Genomic DNA, 24,414 nt, shown 5'->3' with positions numbered 1-24,414 from the left:
TTTTTCACGTCTTTATACACACAGGTCTGCCTTTATCAGTGATAGATATGTCTGGGTGTGTTCCTCCTGCAGGTCAGTGAATTACTGGGCACAACAGTCCCCAAGCAGCAGGCTACACTTACAGTGTCCTGCCGCGGGGAGGTGGGCTGGAGCTCCCTGGGACAGCAGCAGACCCTGCGGGAGTTTCTGGAATACAAACTAAACCCTGAGTCTTTCCTTCCCAAGATGGAGGGCGTCACTGAGTTCACAGAGTACATCTCTGAGACGGTCGACGTCCCTTCACCTTTTGACCTCTTGGAGCAACCCACATCCGGTGGCTTCCTAAAACTGTCCAAGCCATGTTGTTACATCTTTCCTGGTGGACGAGGAGACTCTGCGCTCTTTGCTGTGAATGGCTTCAACATCTTAGTGGATGGAGGCTCTGAACGAAAATCATGCTTTTGGAAGCTGGTCCGTCACTTGGACCGCATTGACTCGATTCTACTCACACACATTGGCGCTGACAATCTCCCAGGTATCAATGGGCTGCTTCAGAGGAAGATAGCTGAACAGGAGGAGGAGCAGTCTCAAGGCTCCACCAACTATAGCGACTGGATGAAGAACCTGATCTCTCCTGAACTAGGTGTGGTATTCTTTAACGTGCCAGAGAAGCTCCGTATGCCAGAATCTAATCTTAAAGTGAAACGCAGCATCGAAGAGGCCTCCCTGACTTTGCAGTACCTTAACAAACTAGGAATCAAACCGGAGCCTGTCTTTCGAGTGGTGAGCAACACCATTGAACCCATTACTCTGTTCCACAAGATGGGAGTGGGCAGGTTAGACATGTATATTCTCAACCCTGTCAAAGACAGTAAAGAGATGCAGTTTTTAATGCAGAAGTGGGCTGGGAATAGCAAGGCCAAAACTGGTATTGTGCTGCCCAACGGGAAAGAGGGAGAAATATCTGTGCCCTACCTGACATCAGTTACAGCCTTAGTTGTCTGGCTGCCTGCCAACCCTGCAGAAAAGATAATCAGAGTGCTGTTCCCTGGGAATGCACCACAAAACAAGATCCTAGAAGGGCTGGAAAAATTAAAGCACCTTGACTTCTTGCGCTATCCTGTAGCTACACAAAAGGACATTGCCTCCGGAGCACCTCCCTCTGTTATAAAACAAACCAAGTTAAAACAAAGAACAGACAGCAAAGAGAGTCTCAAGTCATCCCCAAAGACCACCGCAAAGGCTTCAAAGAAAGACAGTGAAGGACAAGATGAGGTGTCAACCGCCACAGAAGCAAAGAGTGACTCTGTCAAGGATAATATATTGGAGAAAAAAGAGGAGAAAAAGCCTACTAAAACTCTAAAATCTAAAGCGGATGTGCCAGAAAAGAAAAAGCTCCTAAAAGACAAATCCTTAAAAAAGCACCCAAAGGAAAGGGTGTCAAAAATGGATGAGAAAAAGGACAAGGAAAAGAAAGAGATCAAGAAAGTAAAGAAAGATGACTCCACTAAAAAAGATGAAAAGAAAGATGTTAAGTCCAAAGATGACAAAAAGAAGGACACATCCAAACCAGAGCTGAGAAAAATTACAAAGCCTGACCTTAAACCGTTTACACCAGAAGTCAGAAAGACTTTACACAAAGCTAAAGTGTCAAGTAAAGCAAAGGCTGGAAAAATTAAAACAGCAAAGGCTTTGCCTGCTGAGCCGAAGCCAGAGGAGCCAAAACCTGAAGCTATTCAACCTGAACCAATAGAGAATGGAGCTGTTGAGGTAACGTCTGTTCCCTCAACCCCTGAAGCCCTCACCAAGGAATTTGTGGATTTGAAAAAAGCTGAAGTTGTAGCTGCATCAGCAGAGCCTCCAGACAGTTTTGAGCCGAAAGCACAAAGCCTTACCCAAGAGAAGCAGGAAGCACAAGAAACAAAATTGGAAATTCCACCTGGCACGAAGTCTCCCGAAATGGAGGCATCAGTTCCAGAAGCGAAAGTAGAAGTTGAAGACAAAGACAAGGACTTGTCACAAAAGAGAGAAATGGAAGAGGCTCAAAAGTTTGAGGATGAAGGAGCCGCAACTCAGGATGAGGACGAAGAAGAGGAGGAAGAGGCGTCCCCAGCTGCTGTAAAGAAAACAGAAGATGAGGAAGAAGAAGATATGGGAATAGGTGAAGAGGAAGATGAAGCAAAATGGAAGGATGATGGGCTTGACAGGAAACACGAGTTAGAAGAAATGGAGAAATCAGGAAATTTCTTAACTAAGGTTGTGACAGAAGAAGATCTACAAATGATTCCATCCGCTGAGGATGATGATGAGGTGGTGGAAAAAGCCGAACTGGAGGAAGTGGAAGATTTAGATGTAATAGCAGATGAAGAGATCAAACCTGAAGATGTAGTTGAAGAAGAAATGGTCACTGAAAGAAAAACCACTGCAATTCTGACTGCAGCTGAAGAGGAAGAGGAAGAGGAGGAGGGCTACCTGTCTCATGTTGGAGGGGCCACTGCTCCCATAACCTCGGTAGTTCAAGGAACCGCTGCAGCCGAACCCATCTCCTACATCCAGGACGAGACCATCCCCGGCTACTCTGAGACGGAGCAGACCATATCTGACGAGGAGATTCATGAGGAGGCAGAGGAGAGGATACCACACCTTCAGTACGACGTAGGTGCCTATGACATCTCTGTTCCAGATCAGACCGAATCATTTGTAAACATTCACGGCATGATGGAGATGCAAGCTATGAACGAAAAAGGTTTCATCCCAGGCGTGCAGGAGCCGGTTTCAGTGTTCACGAACATCATTACTGCTCCTCTGGCAGAAGAGGAGCATGTTTCCTCTGCAACATCCATCACAGAGTATGATAAAGTTTCCTCCTTCCCTACTTCTATTGCTGAAGACCAATCTGTTACATCCGGCACAGCACCTCCAGCTGAGGAACCACACAAAAGCCCTGTTACCTTGTCCACGCCACCTGACGCCACCCCAGGCAAAGAGCAGCCACTCTCGGCAGGAACTCTTTCACCACCTTCTTTGGAAGAAGACAAACAATCCAAGTCTCCGTCTGATGACTTACAGCTTTCTGTTGCAGAAGCCAAGACGCCGGCAAAAGCTCATGAAGCTTGTGAGGAAGAGGAGGAAGAAGAAGAGGAGGAAGACGACCAAACTCCTAATGTTGATATTTCACTTGAAAAACTTCAAGAGGGCTATGCTTCATCCCATTTACTACACGGTAAAGAGACAGATATCGAAAAGCTTGCTGGCTCAGTGTCTCCGGTTTCTATTCAAGCCACCAAACCAGTCCACTTACCAGTTGAAGAGGAAAATAAAGATGCTGTTGCACCTAAAGATATTTCATCTGTTGTGCCTACTAGACCTTTTGGCTCAGACTCAGTAACTTCAGAGAGCGAAGAGCGCTGCTTCAGTCCGGATGATGTCACTGTGAAAATGGCCTCCCCTCCACAGTCTGGACCACCGAGTACAGCTCACTCTCCTCTTCGTCAGTCACCAGTGGAAGACAAGACAAATGTCTTCCCTGATATAGAACTGGTAAAGCAAGAGGGACTCCTCGATGTCGTCACAGCAACTGAAGACAACACTGAAAAGAAAGACGAAGCAAAAACAGAAACACAAAAAGATGCTGAAAAACAGAAAGCAGATCAGCATGAAGTAGAAGTTTTAATATCTTTGGAGGAATCCTTTGAGAAGGACATAAAAATGGTTCCAGCCATAAAGGAGTCCGAAAAAGACACTTCCTCAGTGCCAAAAGATGAAGGCAAACAGGCAGAAACGATCCCTGTTGCGTCATTAACAGAAGTTCATCCACCTGTGTCATCTGGACGAAGTGATGAAGAGGTTGACGACAAGCTCAAAGAGAAAGATCCTAAACTGCCTTCTCCAGGTAAATTTCCAGACAGGGACAGTCGTTTCCTGGATAATGTTGATGATGAAGATGATGATGATAAAAAGAAAGATGATGACGATGATCATGATGAACAATCGGCAGTTAAAACCGTCAAGACGGAACAGGAAAAAGTAAAGGACGACATTCACGATGTCATACAAATCAAGGATGAGCAAAAACAGAAATCTGTCATCCAGGAAGATGTTTCTGCCGTTATGTCCGTCACGGCTGAGAAAACAGCAGTAAAGGATGATACTTCTGAAATAAAACCCATCAAAGAAGAGCAAATTGTAAAGGATGTTATCACTGTTGATAGAGCCATTACAGATGAACCTGAAAAACAACACACTCCTGAAGTAAAAACTGAAGAAGCAGAGGTTGAAATTGTTGCTTCTGAGATAAAACAAATCAAAGATGAGTGGAAGCAGAGAGATGATGATTTTGACCTTAAAGCCAAAGGTGAGGTGACGGAAACTAAGTTTAAGAGGAATGATGTGTCTGATGGTGAGATTTTGAAAGAGGAGGAAAAGAAACAGACAGATACGGGTGAAATATTTTATATTAGCGCTATGCAGACAGAAGAAAAAGAGATCGAAAAGGTCCACACCACAGATATCAAGCCTGTTACAGACAAGATGGGGAAAGAGGAAAAAGATGATTTGCCCATTAATGAGCCTAAGAAGGAGAAGGAAAAGGAGACAGAAACATTTGAAATCAAAGTGATTGAGGATAAGAAAGAGGAAAAAGAAATGGAAAAGATAGATGATTTGGCTCCCAAGCTCTTTACAGATGAGCAAAGGGAAAAGGAGAAAGAAATTGGTGACATCACTGTTGCTAAACTCACCAAAGAAGAAGAAATTATTAGCAAGGGTGACACGTCTGCTGTTTCCATGAAAGAAGAAAAGGGGCAAGAGATTTGTAAAGATATTATCTCACCCATCAGCCTCACCACAGTGGAGGAAAAGGATGCAACAGTGAATAAAGATGAAAGTCCTGCTTCCAAGCAAACCACAGAGAAAGAGAAAGAGATGAGTACAGATGATAGTTCTGACAGCAAACTTTCCAAGGAGCAGGAAAAAGATATGACAACAAGCAAAGATGATGCACACATGTTCATACCTACTATGCAAGATGATACTGCTGCTATAAAACATACCAAGGTGGAGGAAGAAGATAAACTGCCAAGTGGGGAAGATACTTCTGCAGTTAAATCAACACTTGGAGAGGAAAAAGAACAAGAGGAAAATAAAGATGATACTGCTGCCATAAAATTTACCAAGATGGATGAAGAGCATGTTAAAGTATGTAAAGATGACGATTTCTATGCCACATCAGTCAAGGTAGAAGCAAAAGAAACATTTAAGGAGGCCGTAAAACCAGTCATGGAGGACGAAAAGGGGCAAGAAACAAGTAAAGATGACACTTGTCCTGTCCAACCCGCCAAAATGGAGGAAGAGGATGTATTGAAGAGTGAAGATATTTCTGCGGTCAAAACATTCAAGGACGAATTTGTTGCTAAACCCACCACGCAAGATGAAAAGGAGAAAGAAATCAGTGAAGATATTTGTGCTGCCAAATCAGCAATAGAAGAAAAAACGGAGAAAGCAGAAGAAACTTTCACTGAAGAAGTGTCAATTCAAGATCATAGTGTTGCTATCAAACCTATCAAGGAAGAAAAAGATACAGTATTACTTAAGGATGATGTTTCTGGTATCAAACCTACCAAAGAGGAAAGCAAAGACGTTGCTGGTGTGAAAACCCCTGCAGATGAGGAAACAAAGGTAGAGTCAAAAGAGGTTACATCTGATGTAAAATTAAAAGAGGAGACAAAAGAAATCCCCAAATATGACTTTTGTGATAAAGAAATGAAAGTAAAAGAGGAGGAAAGGGGAAAAGAGAAAGAAAAGAGTTCTGATTTTATCTCCATTAAAGAGCAGATGGATAGTACTTCTGTCAAACCCATGACGGGTGGCAAAGAGGCAGAAATAGGTGACATTTCTGAAGAGAAGACTGATATATTTGATCACAAACCAATTCTGGAGGAAATTAAGAGTAAAGAAACTGAAAAATGTACAACGATAAAGGAGAAAGAAACAGACTCCATTGTTGAGCAGCTCAAGAAAGAAGAGGAGACATCTAAAGTTGAAACCATTGTGGTTGAAGTTAAAGAGGGCAGTCATGAAGCTGAATCCATTAAACAAGAGACAGATAAGGAGATGTACACTCCAACATTCAGTGCCAAAGATGGGAAAAAAGGGAAAGATGATTATCCTTTTGAGTCTGAATCCAAGAAGGATGATATAAAAGAGATAGATCTCCCAGTGTCTCTGGCCTTGGAAGAGGAGAAAACTAAAAAGGAAGATATTTGTGGTGTAAGTGACAAGCATATACATGAAGAAACCTCTGATAAGCTTGCTGGAACTCAGAAAGAGACGGAAACTTTCAGCGCTACATCAGTAGAAATACAGCAAGATACTTCTGTAACCACATCAAGTGAAGACCTAAAACCACTGAAAGATGACATTTGTGTGTCACCCAGCCACATCCAGGAGGAGAAAAAAGAGCAAGACAAAGATGCAACTGTTATTCAAGACGAAACGATGGATAAAGAAAAAGACGACACACATGTTGCTGAACTGAGCAAAGAACAGAAAATGGAAAAGGAACAAGAAAAAGAATACACCTATGAGACTGATGACACAAAAGATGACAAGACAAGAGCAGAAGAGGATGAAAGGATGATTAAAAAAAAAGATGTTGCTGACAAGAAGACAAATGAGATGAATGAGAAAGAGTCCTCTGATGCAGACCAAACCAAGGAGGAGAAATGGGAGCGAGAGGAGTTGCAAGAGAAAGACCAGGACAAAGCAATTAAACAACCTGCACAGACAGGATTAGGAGCTGCAGGTATGGCATCCAAATCCGATTACAAACCTGCATTTGTGGTGCAGTCCTCCGATGAAGACAGGGAAGATGAAGATGAGGAGGACATTTGTATGGGAGGAGCAGGCTCCAGACCTTTGGCAGTGAAGCCGAGTGAATCAGAACATGACTTGTTGCCTACAGGTCTGCCCTCATCCCAAAAACCACAGACAAGTGACGAAACTAAACTCTCAATATCACCGCCGCCCACAGTGATCATACCGATACTTACAATGCAGGAGCCCTCTATTGATGAAGACATCAAAGAGTTTAGCAAAGAAGAATCCAGGCTTTCACCTGAAATGGGTAGAGATGAAACCACAGCTGCACCACTTGCCAAGCCAGAGCCCTCCTTCGAAATTGTCCCATCAAAGGAGGAGACAACCTCTATTCCCGAACAAGAAATGGCTTCTGATGTCCTAGCAGCTAAAGCAGAACCAGCATCTGACTCAACTGAGAAAAAGCCTGTGTTATCAACAGTTTCGAGCACTGATAGTCAACCCAGGAGCTCTACACTCTCGAGTACTGAGAGCCAGTCCAGTGTTGAGGAAACACCACAACAAGAGAAAGAAATACCGTCCCAGACAAGCTCAGGAGTCAGTGCTACAGAAAAGACAAAGCTGGATGAGAAACCAGAAAAGGAAGCAGAGAGGGAAATGGAAGGAGAGCGAGAGGTGGCTTCTCCGGGTTTATCACAGCCTTGTTCGTATTTTATGTTGGATTCCGATGACGTCAGCCACGTTGAAGTTGTAAAATCAGACACTGCAAAATTGACCTTGGAGAAGGAAAGGCACATAGACGAAGAACAAACCTTCTGTGCGTCCAAGTATGACCCGTATGAAAAGCCTATTCCAAAGGATCATGATTTAGGCTCTAGAGAAGAAAGTGAGGTTTCTTTAGATTTTGATCACGCCTCTGATATTGGTATTGATGATAACAGAAGAACAAGCCAGTCAGAAGCTGGAGGAGCCATGTTCCTCCTGGATGATCAGTACAAAGAAGAGCCTCTGTCCTTTAGTAGAGTTGACTACAGCCCGGTTTCCCTCACAGAGAGTGAAAGAAGCAGCCACCACAGTCAAAGTGCCTCACCTAAATATGAAGACAGAGAGAAAGGCCAAGAGGAAGAGAGTGAGAGAGAAGAAAGACCAGATACACCTTATGTTGACAAGAGCTGTTCATCCATAGACATTCAAGATAACAAAATGTCCCAGGCTGCTGAGTCTTATTCTTTCAGTCCCAAAGAGGATAAACCTGAGAAATCAGAGAAAGAGAAAGAGGATATGAAGAATGGTGCAGCAGCAGCAGCTTTTCAAACAGTGGCTACAAGAGAAAGTGACACAGTTTCTGCCAGTGCTGTTCAATCAGCAGATATATCATTAAGACAAGAAACACCCTTTCCGTCATGTAGCCAATCGGCTCTTGGTACACAAGTTTCAGCTGATCCCGTCAATGTTGGAGGATTCACAGAAAAGAAAACAACAGAAAAAGAGAAAAAAAAATCTGCTGAGTCACTCAAAGACAAAATGGAGTCCTCTGCTCATGAAAGAGAGGGATCTCCGTCTGGTAGGCATTCACCTGCAGAAAAAGACATTTTAACTCAACAAGCATCACCTTTAGCGAAAGTAGAAACTTCAAATGATTCAAGGACTGCATCTGCTGCCACATTTTCAGGACATGAAATAGACAATAACGTTTTGGCATCTGACAATAGTCAAATTAGCAGTTCTGCCTCTTGTAAATCAATGTTAGACTTTCCTGATGGAAAAGAGAGCTTAATAGATAAAAGGTTACTTGTAGAAGGGGAAGATTTCAATGTTGATGATGATGATGAAGAGGAGGATGAGGAGGACGAGGGAGAAGAGGAGGAACTAAGTGATGTAGATGTGGAAAAGGGCGCCAGAGAACAGTCTGAAAAAGAAATGTGCAGACGTATCTCTGGTGATAGTTCTACGTTAGCACAAGTAGAGGACTCAAATAAAAAGTCTCAGCTGCCTGAATCAAGCTTCTTCAAAAAGGAAACCATCTGTAAACCAACACCTGATGATGCCTCAACTTCAGACAAGCAAGACTTGAGTCAAAAATCTCATCAAACAAAACCAGTCAAAATAGATATAACCAAATCCAAACCTCCAGAGACAAGGAGTGAAAATGTAGGTAATATAACTCTGTCACCAGACCCAAGTGCTCACAGAATGGACAAAAGCGGTTTCTCTACATCAGATGCTCCAAAACTTCCTGAAACAAAAAAAGCAGAGGACACAGATGAAAAACATTTGTCTCCTGAACCAACCACAAAGAGAAAGTTGTCATCGGCAGAGGATTTTACCTCGTATGAAGTACCACAGTCAAAAAAAGGAGATGAGGACAAAGGTTCTCTATCGCCACACTTTTCTGAAAAGGAAACTTCTCAACCAACACACACAAGCAGCTTGTCAGGAAGCTTTTTGCCAACTGACTGTTCAGATTCCATGTCCAAGACTACATCTAGTCCTTCGCATCCTCTAAGAAGTAGCTATGCCGAAATTGGACAGAATAGATCTGGAGGTTATTCGGAGTATTATTTCCGTGAAGAGAGTCAAGTAGAATTGAAAGAAGATAAAAAAGAAACCTTGGTGCTCTCAGATGCCTCCCAGCTATCCAAGCTAAGTGATGATAAATATTACAGCCAAAGAGACTTTCAAGAAGAAAGTCTAGACGAGTGTCAGACCCTAGCTATCACCACAAAACAAGAAGAAACTGCCTCATCACCTTGCACATACACCACCTTAACATATTCTACTTCAACATACTCCTCATCATACAGTTACTCGTCCTTACCCTCAACTTCTGGCCCTTTGAGTCAACAGTTTGAAGACAAAGTTGAAACTTTCACAACAATATCAAGCTCTGCAGTACCTCTAGCTAAAGAAGAGCCTTCATTCACGACAGAGCCTAAAAGCTCATGCTTTGGGGGGTCTCAGAGAGATGAGTACATGGAGGTGACGACAAAACCTGCAACAAAAGTGTCTTTTCCCAGCCAGTCTGATGAGACCAAACCATCAACACCAGGCTTGTCTACCACTGCCAAACAGACTGAGGTCCAAAGTGGTTCTGCAAAGCCTGAAACAAAATCAAGCACTGATAGTTTTTATATGCTAGAAACTAAGATTACAACAACCTCTGCAGAACCATCTTTGCAAAGTATCGAAACAGTAATGGCTTCAGACAGCTTATCCACATCAGGGGCTCACTTTGATGTTTCTCCCCTCCAAAGGGCTGATTCCTCTGACAAGGTTTCCCAGGAGTCATCAGAAGATGAGGAGCCCGTTACACTTGAAATGGAGGACAGCACCCTACCATGTCGTATTGAATGTCAAAAAATCGAAGTGACTGAGCAAAAGGATAGTTCTTCATCAATAACTGTGTCAAATGGGGTACAAAGTACCACACAGTCCACAGAGACAAAGACCACCACCATCACCTCTTCTACTGGTGTGTCTAAACCTGACATGGAAACAACTCAACAGACAGCCTCACTCACTTCTCTGTGTGATAGTGGAGCCAGTAAAACCACATGTGCCACAACAGATGTGTCCAAAACAGAAGATGAGCAAGAGAAAAAAGGGAAAACACCAGAGTTAAAAGAGGAAACGACGAACAGAGCCATTGCACCAATGAAGGAAGATGCAAAGGTGTCAAATAAAGATGACAAGACAGAGACTGCTAGTCAAGTCAAGCAGAAAATAGAGGAAAATAAACTTGAGGAAAAGCAGTGTAAAGACAGCGTGGACGAAAAGAAGGCAACAGCTGATCCAAAGATATGTGAAAAAGCAGATGTTGGTAGAAGTGGAGAGGCAGAAAGAGTAGAGGAGAAAAACTTGTTGGAGAAGCCACCGGAGAGATTAGAGGTTAGGAGAAGGAGCAGCATATCTGATTGGGAGCTTCTACAGAGGCCCGATGACTACCCAAGTGCCCCTCCTCCAGGGTATGGTGATGATGATGAGGAGGATGAGGAAGCAATGGAAGCGATGGAATGGATGGCCAGTGTCCACAGTACCTCTATGACCTCCACAATAGATACCTATCACACAGAAACCTCTGGCAAAGAAGCAGTAAGGGTTGATCGTCCCTCTGACTTGAACACCGGAGCCACCTCCTCCTCTGCCTCCCCTCCAGGCTACTCCTCTTGCGAATACAAACATCGCAAAGGAGAACTTTCTCCATCGTTCATCAACCCGAGCCCTCATCCGCTCTCCAGCGACGAGGGCGAGGGCAAAGAGGACAACCGCAGTGACCACTCCCAGGAAGGGGACGAGGACGATCAGGAGCAACACTCTGTGAAAAGGAGGTCGCACAAGCAGAGACACCACCACACTCCAAGTTGCCATGAAGAACCTGGACACGGGCCACAACAGCTACCTGGCGCCATGTCATCTGGTTTGGGTGTGACGTTAGCTGGAGAGGAAACACCTCCAACATCAGTGAGTGAGTCGCTGCCTTCGCAGTCCGATTCTGACGTCCCCCCAGAAACCGAAGAGTGTCCATCCATAACTGCTGAAGGAAATCTGGACTCGGATGAGGACGCTGAACATCTGCCGGTGGACAAATTATCTGGAGCTGGGGGTGGCCACCATCCTCCATCACCAAGGTCAGTTCAGAAGACTCATGACCCTCCACCCACCCCGATGAAGGACCCTCATCCCCACCCTCCCCATCCAGATGTGTGCATGGTAGATCCAGAAGCTCTTCTTAATGACCACAGCAGCACAGAGAAACTTCTTAAAAAGGAGCACAAGAACACCAAGGGCCTCCGAAAGGGCAAACCCAAGTCAGCCTCTCCCGCACGTAAGGGGGAAATCAGGAAGAGGTCATCTACTCCAGTGAAGCAGATTTCCAAGGACTCCGCCTCACCTCGATCAGCCTCCCTTAGGAGGAAGGACACAGACAGAAGCTCCAGACTGATCAAAATGTCTGAGACCCAAGGCTCCAGGAGTGAGATCCTTAACCCGGGAAAAGGCTTGGTCAATGGTGTCAAGAGCAGTTCAGGTGTGTGAACATCTTCATATCCTGCAACATAACATAATTTACCCTGAAATTATTCTTGGGCTGATTTAACTCATCAAATTAAGGTTCAGACATGCAACAGATTGTGGTCTTAAGAATTGTGCTGTCAGAAGGTACAATGATGTTAACTGCAAACAACATAACAAGTATAACTCAAAAAGGAAGCAGGAGCACATAAGAATGATGGATGTGAAGCTCAGACTTTATTCTGTAAAGATGCAATGATAGATTGTGGTCATGTTTTTCAGAATAATTGATTTGTATAAATAAATTAGTGAACAGAATGTAATATTTTCAGTTGATGAAAAAGTTGGTCTTTGCTACTGCAGTGCAAGTACTATTATTACCCCCTAATTTGGTTTTACATTTTGCTCACCTCAAGGTAACAACTCTCAGAAAACTAGCTCGGCTGTCCCCCCTGGACCACCCGTCTACGTTGACCTGGCCTATGTGCCCAACCACTGCAGTGCCAAGAACGTGGACCAGGAATTCTTCAAGAGAGTGCGAGCTGCGTACTACGTGGTCAGTGGGAACGATCCGGGCAGCGGAGAGCCCAGCCGTGGAGCCCTGGACGCCCTGCTGGAGGGCAAAGCTCAGTGGGGCTCCAATTTACAGGTAATTTCCTTCAGCAGTCTGTCTACTCAAGTGTGCCCACAAGTATGTCATAAAAAGTCATAGTTTCGTATGTCATTAAAAAATCATAGTATAATATTTCATAAAAGTCATAATATAGTATGTCATCAGAAAGTCAACAAATGGTTATAGTATAGCATTTCATAAAAGGTTATCGTTTAGTATTTTATTTTAAAAAATCATTAAAAGTCATAAAAAGTCATATTGTAATATGTATGTCATCATAGGATTTTTCATATGTCATGAAAACTCCTAGTATAGTATCTCACAAAAGTCATAAAAAAGCATAGTATAGTATGTCATAAAAAGTTATAGTATAGTATGTCACAATAGTCATAAAAAGTCATAGTATTGTATCTCATAAAAAGTCATAAAAAGTCAAAGTATAGTATGTCATAAAAAGTTATAGTTTAGAATGTCATTAAAAATTTTAGTATAGTATTTCATAAAAATATCATAAAAAGTCATAGTATAGTATTTCATAAAAAAGTTATTAAAAGTCATAGAAAAATATATCAATGATACTATGCCTTTTTATGTCTTTTCATGACATACAATCCTAACTCCTTTATTATTTTTGAAGTCATAAAAAGTCATAGTATGTCATAAAAAAGTCATAGTATAGTATGTCATAAATGGACATTGTATAGTATGTTGTGAAGTCATAACAACGTAATAAAAAGTAATAGTATAGTATGTCACAAAAGTCATAAAAAAGTAATAGTAAAGCATGTCATTAAAAGTCATAAAAAACATCAGTATGGTATGTATGTAGTATAATATAACAATAGTATTTCATAAAAGTTATAAAAGTCATAGTATAGTATGTCACAAACTCATAAAAACGTCATAGTATAGTATTTCATAAAAAGTCATAGTCATAGTATAGTATGTCATAAAAAGTCATAGTTGTAGTATTGTCATAAAAAGGCATAAAAAAGTTATAATATAGTATGTCATTAAAATGTTATTGTATAGTACTTCATAAAAAAGTCATAAATAGTCATAGTATAGTATGTCATTATACTATGACTTTAGCTAGTATAGTATGTCATGTAGTCATAAAAACGTCACAAAAAGTCATAGTACAGTGTGTCATAAAAGGTCATGGTATAGCATGTCATTAAAAGTCATGAAAATACTATGACTTTTATGACTTTTCATATTATAAAAAGTCATAGGTTATCACAAAAGTCATAAAAACATAGTATTGTTTCTCGTAAAAGGTAATAAAAAAGTTATAGTATAGTATTTCAAAAAAAGTCGTAAAAACTCATAGAATAGTATGCCATTATACTATGTCTTTTATTTATATTATTATTTTATATATCTATTTATATAAAAGGTTATAATACTCCATAAACACATCATAAAAAGTCCTATTATAGTATTTCCTAAAAAAGTCCTAAAAAGTTATAGTATAGTATGTCATTAAAATGTCTTTGTATAGTACTTCATAAAAAAAGTCATAAAAAGTCATAGGGTAGTATGTCATTATACTATTACTTTTTATGACTTTTCATATTTCATAAAAACGTCATAGTATATCACAAACAATATAGTATTGTATGGCATAAAGCCATAAAAAGGTTATAGTATAGTATTTCATAAAAAGTCATAAAAACTCTATGTAAAAAATACTATGCCTATTTATGACTTTTCATAACATACTATACTATGCCTATTTATGACTTTTTATTTCATTAAAAATCTCAGCTTGTATAATATGTCATGTAGTCATAAGTTATAGTAAAGTATTTGATAAAAATGCATGGTCATAGTATAGCATGTCATTAAAAGTCATGAAAATACTTTGACTTTTTATGACTTTTCATATGTTATATAAAGTCAGTATATCACAAAAGTCATAAAAACATCATAGTATTGTATCTCGTAAAAAGTAATAAAAGGTTATAGTATAGTATTTCAAAAAAAGTCATAAAAACTCATAGAATAGTATGCTATTACTATGTCTTTTTATGACTTTTTGACTTTTCATGTCATGAAAAATCATTAAACATCATAGAATAGCATGTCATTAAACATCATAAAAACATCAGTATATTATGTATATATGATATAACAATAGTATTTCATAAAAACCCTAGAAAGTCATAGTATAGTATGTCATAAAAAGTCATTAAAACGTCATGGTGTAGTATTTCATCAAACGTCATAGTCATAAAAACTAAAGAAAAACATTATAGTATTTTTATAAAAGATTATAATATATTCCATAAAAACATCATAAAAAGTCCTATTACAGTATTTCATAAAAAGTAATAGTATAGTATGTCATTAAAAAAATCATAAAAAAGGGAAAGTATAATATGTCAATAAAACGTTATAGTATATTATGTCATGTAAAGTCAGGGTATAGTATTTCATAAAAAAAGGTTATAGTACATTTCATCATAAAAGTCATACAAAAGGTCATAGTATAGTATTTCATAAAAAGTCATAAAAAGTCTTTAAAAAGATCATAATATACTAGGTCATTTTAAGTCATAGTATAGTATGTCATGAAGTCATAAAAACCTCATAAAAAGTCATAGTGTAATATTTCATAGAATGCCATGAAAAGGTCATAGTATAGTATATCATACAGTTGACACCAAGATATAAAGACATCAACTATGTTATTAAAATGTCATTAAATAGTCAAAAGAATTAAGCTCTTTATTTTCATATGTACAACAATTACAGAGAATCAATTGATGGCAATAGAAATCTAAGCTGTAAGACTCCCTCTAAGGCAAGGCAAGGCAAGGCAAGGCAGCTTTATTTGTATAGCACATTTCAGCAACAGGTCATTTCAAAGTGCTTTACACAAAATCAGTTAAACAGATAAAACACAAGTACAAACGGTTAAAAATCATAAGCATTAAAAACCGATAAAACACATGAATAGACAGTTTAAGACAAAATAGAAACATTAGGAAACATAAAACACAAGAATAAAAGTTACAGTGCAGCATAAGAAATTTAAAGAAATGAGCATTCATTTAAAGAAAGGCAGCATCAAAAAGAAAGGTCTTCAGAAGTCTTCAGGTCTTCTAACAATGCTACAACAATACAATTAGATAAATAAATATATACACAATTGTGCAAAGTTGAAATATAGGGATAACAAAATAATATGCAAGTAATATATTTTTCTGGAAGACAGTACTTATATGCGTAATTTAGATTATATAAAAATTGGTTTGTGAAACAGGAAATTAAAGTACAAAAAGGTAAATTAACAATATAATGTAAAGTCCCAGTAATACTTAGAATTTAGAAGTTCAAAAGTCTAATGGGCTGTGGCATAAAGGTGTTCATGTTGGCTTTCTTCGTGCACCGATGGGTGTAGAGGTGTTTTGGAAGCCATGTTGAAACCCTTCAGTCAGGGGAGGAAGAATAGCCGTTGTCTCACTGTCTTAGATGGGGTCTGTGTAGTGAGTCCAAAAGCCATAGTATAGTATGTCATAAAAAGGTCATAGTCTAGTCAAGTCAAGTCAAGTCAAGTCAAGTCAAGTAGAACTGTATTTGTTCCCAGAGGGGCAACTGGCCTCGCAGCAGTGACAAATACACAAGATCAATAAAAATCAACATACAAAAAAATATATAACAAATGTAAAAAATAAAAAAAAAGAATGTTATCAAATGAAATGAAATTAATTAATTCAATTAAAAAAGCCATATTAATAAAGCGTGGTTGTGGTATGATATTACCATATCCTATCTGAGTTTAGCAGTGAGCTGGCTGAGGGTACGAAGGAGTGTTTATGTCTGTTGGGTATTTGAAGCAGGAACCAGAAGGCGAGGTCTGAAACTCTAGGTGCGTGGGGTCGGGTGCTGTCAGACAGAATGGATTCTGCTTTTTTACAATCGTTTGTTATACAAATCGGACAGACTTTTTTTGTTGAGTACCCGTGATACCCGTCAATTATAGTGACCATGTACTTTTATCGACAGTATTTCCCCGACAGGTCTAAGGAGTGGTGGAGTGTGTTGTTGTACCAGTAATCCTATCCCCCTCACTTCCTCCCCTCTAATTTTGTTTCCTCATGTCCCCTTCAGGTGACTCTGATCCCGACCCACGACACAGAGGTGACCCGGGACTGGTACCAGCAGACCCACGAGAGGCAGCAGGACCTGAACATCATGGTTCTGGCCTCCAGCAGCACCGTAGTCATGCAGGACGAGTCCTTCCCAGCCTGCAAGATCGAGTTCTGAGCTTGACGAGGCTAGCTTTGCCGTCCCTCACCCCCCCCCCCCGCCCCCCCCCAACACCACACAGTCATCTGTTCTCAATGGAAGTAGAGCGAGAGTGAACAGCACTCTCTGCTTCTGGAAAGCTTCTTGCTCACCATGGTTTTTGCTGCAACCCATAATACACTAGATTCTTTTAGTTGAAATCAAAGTCAAAAGTCTGGGTTTATACTCACTGTAAAAGCGGGGTTTGTCCTAACAATACCTTCTACACAAGTACTTACAATTGTGGGATTTCAAAAACATATTTAATAGCAAAATTATGCTTTATTTGCCTCATAAATCTATCTAGACAAATGGACATCATTATCCCACAAATGCATAATGCTACAGTTAAACTATAGATTAGTAAGATGTAGTATGTAAACAAATCACAATTAACTTGGAAATGTAATACTCCCAAGTGGTACATTTCTCATCCAAAAGGCCAAAACATGTGCTAAACACTGTTAAAACAGAAGCTATTAGTTAACTTCTCCAAAATGTCTTCTAAATTCATCAGTGATCAATAATTTGCTGAGATTGTAGGCAGTGTTTTTAGAAGAGTAGACATGTATCGGTTTATTTTCCGTCGGTGCTCATCCTTTGCAATTCTGATCACGCTACAGTAACCTTTGGATTAACTCGATAATGACAGAATTGATGTTATGTAAAAGAAAAAAAAAGAAAAAATACATTCCTTCTTGTCATTTGTGGTGATACTTTAGGAGGTGCCTGAAGTTGCCACTGTGTGAAACCTTTCTTCTTGGCTTTCACAGCTTAGCTTGTGCATGATGCTTGCGTTTTAGCTCGGACTCTTTGAGATCTGCATAGGGTTAATCTTTTCTTAAGCCAGCCTTCAAGTGTGGAATGCAGTATAGTGTGGCTAGGTTACTACACTATTTGGCTGTCTATGCTAAAGTGAATTCAGTAGGCGCCAGGCAAATGGACGGTGTTTATACACCAATCCTCTCTCTGCTGGATGTAATGGTTCCTCTTTAAGTCTTCATCATGCTCTTTGTTGGTTGTATGTACTCCAGTATACATATAAGGTAAATGTTTCTATATCAATACAGAGGTTATGTTCAATAAATTATATATTTTGTGATGATGCAGCAACTTATGAGGCGAATGCAACATTTTTGATCATGCATTCGAGAAGGTTTAATAACATTATCTGTCATTTCCTCCTGTTCAGCTACATTTTACCGTATCTTTCAATGTCACAAAGTGATTGGAAAAAAGCAAAAACAAGCAGTGACCTGTCACAAATGTAGCAATGGGTAGTGCCAGTGGGAACTGCAATATTAATACATATTGTTAGGGTTATTTTTCAGGATAAAAAGTGTGAAGTGTGTAACAGGAGGTTTTATTGATGTGCCTTTAGCTTGTGTTTTTGGAGAGAGGGGGGTATATTAAGGACATGTCAGCCACTTTTAAGCAGAGCCAGAAATAAGCAGAGCCAGAAACCAGGTACTCAACTTTGAAATTGAGGACCAAACTTTATACAGTACACAAACAAACCTTATCCACACTGAAATGGTACACTAGATACTACTTTGGAGCTATAAAGCAGCACGGCGGCTCAGTGGTTAGCAAAGAAGGTTGGCACTGCAGAGCTCGATCACTGGTGTGGGTTGATGCCCGGTCCGGGCAGGGCCCGTCTGTGGGGAGTTTGCATGTTCTCCCTGTGTCTGACTGGATTTGACTGACTGGCTTCAGATTCCTCCCACCATAAAGACATGCATGCTAGGTAACTAGGACTACAGATGAAAATTAGCCGACTGGCTAACAGACTGGCTAACACTGACGCATTTATAGAAATGTAGTTTCCTAATCAAATAAATAAAATAAATGTTATGTAATCCACATTCTGAAATGCCACTTTCAAATAAATAGTGTCTTTGAGCAAAGTATTGCACCAAATAGGAGTACACTTTTCTGAGAGTGTAGAGTGAGTGTGGTAGCATTGTATTATAAAATAATGTACAAGACGTTTCTCCAAACTGAGCTTGCGGCCAATCAAGGGACATCCCAATTATAAAGCAACTACCTAATATAAATCCTAGAGTAATACTTATAGAACGCACATGAATGATTATGATTGTACTGATATAAAGTAGGAATGTCTTGTATGTGTGTGAGCATACGATACACACCGAGCTGCTGCACGGTGATGTGGCGAGGGACTTTTCTGTGGGTTCAGTATGAAGGGTCTTCCTGCTCGATAACAGCCAGACTGCAGAGTCACTCATATGTTCACATTAAATTTACGCAAGGCCAAGTTTTTTTTCTTCACTTCTTAATTCACGTAAATTCTGTCCAAACACAATTGTGATTATTATTTATTTTTTGTCCTAATAAGAATTAAATTTCTGCCAAGATGGCTCACGGCATGATTGTCATTTTTGTTTGGTTTTGTAAGGACTGATATGAAACTAGGGGACGAGTCCGGCTGGGCGATGGAGGAGGGGAGGCCTGGATTTCTATTGATGACAGATTGATTGTTAGGATGTTGCCAACTATAAGCAGGGAGAATGCTCTGCTTGCACAGTTTAAATTTACTCCATTCTTTCTCTCAACCTGATTTAGTCCAATATGGAGCAAACGCCACAGAAAGCTAGAGCTAGTCGTCAGCGGGTGCGAGCCTGGCTCCAGTGCCATTTTCATTCCCTGGAAAACTCACACTACCTTATACCTCATCTTCCAAAGCCTCCTGCTTGCTCTCTGCTCCACCTGGCCTCCCTTAAAATTATATATGTCCATTATGCACTGTGTAAGCCATGATATGCATCTCCTGTGTGTGTGTGAGGATTCAGAGGCAGACAGCTTTTCATCCCACTGGGGAGAATCTGCTTTGGTGCAGGTATATGAAACAGCTGGGCACGCACAAATATACACCCCAGTCTTGAAGTTATTTAACTGAAGGGCACATTAAAACGATCACACTGAGGGGATAGAGAATGTTCAAAATGACTTGTTTGAAAACAAGCAAAAGGTCCTTTTTAGCCCTTCTTCAATGCTATCTGGAAACGTGTCCAAATAGCCAGAAAGAAGCTTTTAAAGGTCTGATATGTTGTACTGTCTTTGAATAATGTTTTTAGGTTGACAGATTCCAAATACCCAGCTTTGAGATTGTCAAAGCATCAGTAGAACGCTGTGAATCACTCATTACTGAACTGTATGACTATACAGAAGCTGAATGCACTATAGAGGAGATCTATTTTTCTGAATGTAGAGTTGGTACTACCATGCAAATACGAATGCTGCTGGATCAAAATGAGAGAGAAAAATAAATACAACAACAACAACACAGTCATACCAGCCTGGACAGAAATACATTTTAGGGAGGACAGCATGAGAGCAGATGGCATTGTTCTGCTCCAGAAGAGAAGTTTGACTTATGATATGACAGAAAACAACCGAGATCCCATAACAAACATATTAACAGTAACACATAAATAGTACTAAAAGTACTTTTCCTTTTCCTGAATGACTTGAAAACACATGCAGACTCAAAAACCATTGATGAAATTAAACAAATGCTACACGCACATTTATGTAGTGTGCACAGATTTGTACATATCGCTCTTAAGAGAACAAATCAAAGATATAACAAGCTATCCTTCTAGCGACACCGTTTCATTTTTGCTGGTTTTAGTGACAGTATGATCAAAATTGCTAACTACTCTATGAAACAAGAAAACTATACAAAACCGCTGACAAGAAACAAAAAAGATAAAGAAAAAAAATAGCATTGTTTAGTTTAATTTCATCGCCATACCTACATTGAAATGAAGATTTCATTTGATTAAAATATGGTGTCATCTGTCCATCTAATCTCTCTGCATGTGATTTATTTAGTTATAATCCTGAATGTAATTGTTTAACATGGAAATAATAATAAAAAAAAATGCAATGATATTTTAAAGGGGTATATTTGAAAAAAAAATAAAAGAGCTAATTGTCTTAACTGGTACTGAAATGACCTACCGTAATATAATACTGGGCTGTGCTTTTATTGTTTGCCCTATTAACATGTTGTTAAGAAGACGCTGTTTTGGTAGTTCTGTTTGATTTTCTTTTTCTTTTTTTTGCATTGTATTAATCTTAGTTATGTTTTTCTTCCTCAACGCAATATTCAATATCTCTTTGTCTCTTTAAATCTAACTGGTTAAACTAGAACTACTGCAGATTCATTGTAAAAGGGAAACAGCCTGGTGATCATCAAATAAAGTACATTTAAATCTAAATGTGTGCCGTGAGTGACTCTTTTGTCTCTTTCCTGGTCATTTTATATATCAAGAGTATCAATCAAAGTAATATGGAGTAACTTTATCCATCTAAACAAATTATTTAAAAGAATACAGTACTTACATGAAAGATAAAATGGTAACTTTGTCATCTGTGACCAGACAAGAGTAGACAGCCCTGCTAGCAGCTCTGTGAGGCTGTACTTGGACACAGCTGGTCTTTCATGCTAACATGCTGATGTTTGGCAGGTCCAGTGAGGCTCGAAAGTTTGGGCACCCGAGGTAAAAATTTGTATTAATGTGCATAAAGAAGCCAAGAAAAGATTAAAAAAAATCTCCAAAAGGCATCAAATGACAGATTAGACATTTGTATAATATGTATATTGTATAAAAATGGCATCTGCAAAAGTTTGGGCCCCCTGCAGAGTTTCTATCATGAACCGCCCCCTTTGGAAAGCTGAGACCCGACAGCGTCATGGATTGTTCTCAATCATCGTCTGGAAAGACCAGGTGCTGTCAATCTTAAGGTTTTAAATGCCCAGACTCATCTGATCTTGCCCCAACAATCAGCACCATGGCTTCTTTTAAGCAGTTGTCTAAAAAACTGAAACTGAAAATAGTTGACGCTCACAAAGCAGGAGAAGGCTATAAGAACATGGCAAAGTGATTTAAGATGCCAATATCCTCTGTTCCCATTTCTTAATTACATTCCGAACAGTGGAAGTTAAAGCAACATCTGGAAGACCAAGAAAAATATCAGACGGAACAGCTAGCAGGATTGTGAGAAAAGCAAAATCCACGTTTGACTGCATGATCCATCCAGAAAGACCCAGCAGACACTGGAGTTGTGCTACCCCATTCCACTATAAAGAAATACTTGTACAAATATGGTCTTAATGGAAGAGTTATCAGAAGAAAACCTCTTCTACGTCCTCACCACAAAAATCAGCGTTTGAAGTTTTCAAGATAACATATACACAAGCCGGATGCATTGTGGGAACATGTTCTGTGGACCGATAAGGTTAAAATAGAACTTTTTGGCCAGAATGGGCAAAGGTAGGTTTGGAGAAGAAAGGGCACAGAATTGAATGAAAAGAACCTGTGTCCAACTGTTAGGCATGGGGGGGGATCAATCATGCTTTGGGTTGTATTGCAGCCAGTGGCACAGGGAACATTTCACAAGTAGAAGGACAAATGGATTCAATAAAATTTCAGCTAATTTGATGCCATCTGTGAAAAAGCTGAATCTAAAAGAGAGGATGGCTTCTACAAATTGATATTTATCCTAAACACACCTCAAAATCCACAGTGGATTACAACAAGAGGCTTAAACCCTTGCCATGGCCTTCCCAATCTCCTGACCTCAACATAATTGAAAATCTATGGCTAGACCTTAAAAGAGCAGTGCGTGTCAGTCTGTCTGAAAAGCAAAATCTACTGGTGGTGCACGAGGAAAAAAGAAAGTCAAGGGAATAAATCTGGGATCCAAAATCAACCTGGATGGATCCACACCTGCACCCGATGCTGTAACACACATCCACAGGAAGTGATACAATGCTCCTAATTTGTCTTTGTCCCTTTTTTCGCCTGCAGTGTCTAACCTCTCTCTGTTATTCTTTCTGTACTCAGGAACAAATTAAAATGTGGCCTATTGTTTATGTTGGCAGTCCCTCTCACCGTGGATGCCTCGCCATTTAAAGCCATTCGTAATGATGTAGAGAGATAACCGAGCCCCCACTTTGCTCCTCGGCTGCCACGTCGCCGGGCAAAACAACTTCCATCCCTCCTCCGGGTTACAATGACAAAGCATTACTCTGTAAAAGGGTTATATGGGGGAGCTGAGGACAGGCTGTGGGCGTGCACTCAAGGTTTAACTGGACAACTTCCTGCCTTCCTGTCGGGTTTTTGGATGGAGACACGTGAGGTTTATTCTCGCTTCAGCACAACTAATAATTAGTCTGCCGTCTTGTCTTTCTCTCCACCTTCTCTCTTTGTGTTTACATTTAGATGTCAGGCAATTAGCGCAGTAAAAGCTAAGTCACTGAACAGTATGAAGGAAGTACATACATTTTACATACAAATGTAAAAGAGCATTGACAGAAGAAATAGAAAGGCCAGAAGGGATTTTTAAAGCAGGTTAGAAAAGATTTGTAAACCTCAGTCTGTAGATGATTTTTCTTAACCTTTAACTCGCACAACATAATCTGACTTTGGATAAGATGAATAGTTTGACCAATAGAAATATACAAGATATTATGCCAAAAGCACATCCACTGCATCTTTAAATCTTTTATTGAACTGGCTGAGTCATGCACTAAGTGTTCAGCACCACGCAGACTGCCTTCAAAACATCAAGGCATGAGTCAGCAAAGTCATTACCAGTTCGTTTGGTTAAACACAGTTAAAATTGCCAAGGATCTAAAAAAACTAACTTTGTTACACACCTTCATTTTACGATGTTTAATTATTTGTGTACCTGTTTCTCCTCACCTTATTTTATCTACTTCTACCTGCATCTGTGTTACGTTCTCTAGCTCGTCTCGGTCTCGTCTATAAACGGCTTTCTTCTTGTGGTTTTGACTGCTAGAACTTTGATGCAAATTGTAGAAGCTTTAGAAACACATTTTTTGCTTTACATTTTACAACTGATAGTGATTTATATTGTATTTTCTGGGGTTTTAACAAAATTTGTAGCTGGATAAATATCTTGACCCTGTAACACCGTTCATACTTATCCCCAGGAAAAGAAAACACCAACATGGATTTAGAAATTGCTGCTCTTCCATGTTGTTGTTTTTTCAGGAAGGTTTACCTTATCCAAATTGGGGGTCTAAAGGACAGAGGCTGTTGTATTCTGTAAAGATTGTAAAGCCCTGTAAGGCATCTGGATGTCAGGCTTTATCCCAGCAATGTCCGTCTGAGGAGCCAAACTACCATTCAGTAGACTACTGGCATTCTTTACTAAACAAAACATCTTTAAAGCTAACATTTAAATTTAATCGGCCCTGCTGCTGGAGAACAACTTAATAGTCACAAAATTACCTGCAGCCAAAAAGTGGGCGTTTTGTGTGCATTGTGAATGAAAGTAGCTACAGCAGAGTTTCTATTGAAGCATAGAGACGGCTGTCTGTTTAGGAAAGAAGGAATGACATCAGCTTTTGGCTTCTGGTGAGTTGGCGGTCTCTGTCTCCCACCCACCCACCCCCCCCCCCCTCTCTCTCTCTCTCTCTCTTCAGTCACCCAGCGTAGCTCAGGGAGAGTCAATTACATCTGGGGCATTGCCATGGAAACGCATGGGCGCAATAGGAGGAGGCATGAGTCATCACTATTCTTAAAGCTGTTTGGAAGGGAGTGGGAGATAGACAGAGAAGGGGGAGGGAAGTAGACGAGTAGAGAGAAAGAAAAGAAGAAAGGAAAATGCGGTGAGGTGAATAGACAGGAAAAGAGGGAAGG

At 40.0% G+C, this 24,414-nt stretch overlaps 1 protein-coding gene across 3 annotated transcripts in view; it reads left to right on the top strand.

The window, feature by feature from the left end:
• Positions 1–17,956, top strand: part of map1ab (microtubule-associated protein 1Ab) — a 70,072-nt gene extending 52,116 nt beyond the window's left edge. For 2 of the 3 annotated variants that reach the window (XM_034879526.1, XM_034879528.1), the window contains 3 exons: positions 73–11,821; positions 12,222–12,454; positions 16,538–17,956. In XM_034879526.1, coding sequence (XP_034735417.1) covers positions 73–11,821; positions 12,222–12,454; positions 16,538–16,693 — 12,138 coding nt within the window. In that variant the 3' untranslated portion in view covers positions 16,694–17,956. The remainder of the gene's footprint in view (positions 1–72; positions 11,822–12,221; positions 12,455–16,537) is intronic. The other variant, XM_034879527.1, reaches the window with a different exon arrangement.
• The last annotated feature ends 6,458 nt before the right edge of the window (positions 17,957–24,414 follow it).

The sequence above is a fragment of the Etheostoma cragini genome, chromosome 8 (assembly GCF_013103735.1).
Source record: "Etheostoma cragini isolate CJK2018 chromosome 8, CSU_Ecrag_1.0, whole genome shotgun sequence".
Taxonomy (NCBI): Eukaryota; Metazoa; Chordata; class Actinopteri; order Perciformes; family Percidae; genus Etheostoma; species Etheostoma cragini.
Note: the sequence above shows the minus strand (reverse complement) of the source record. Positions and strands in the feature narration are given on the sequence as shown.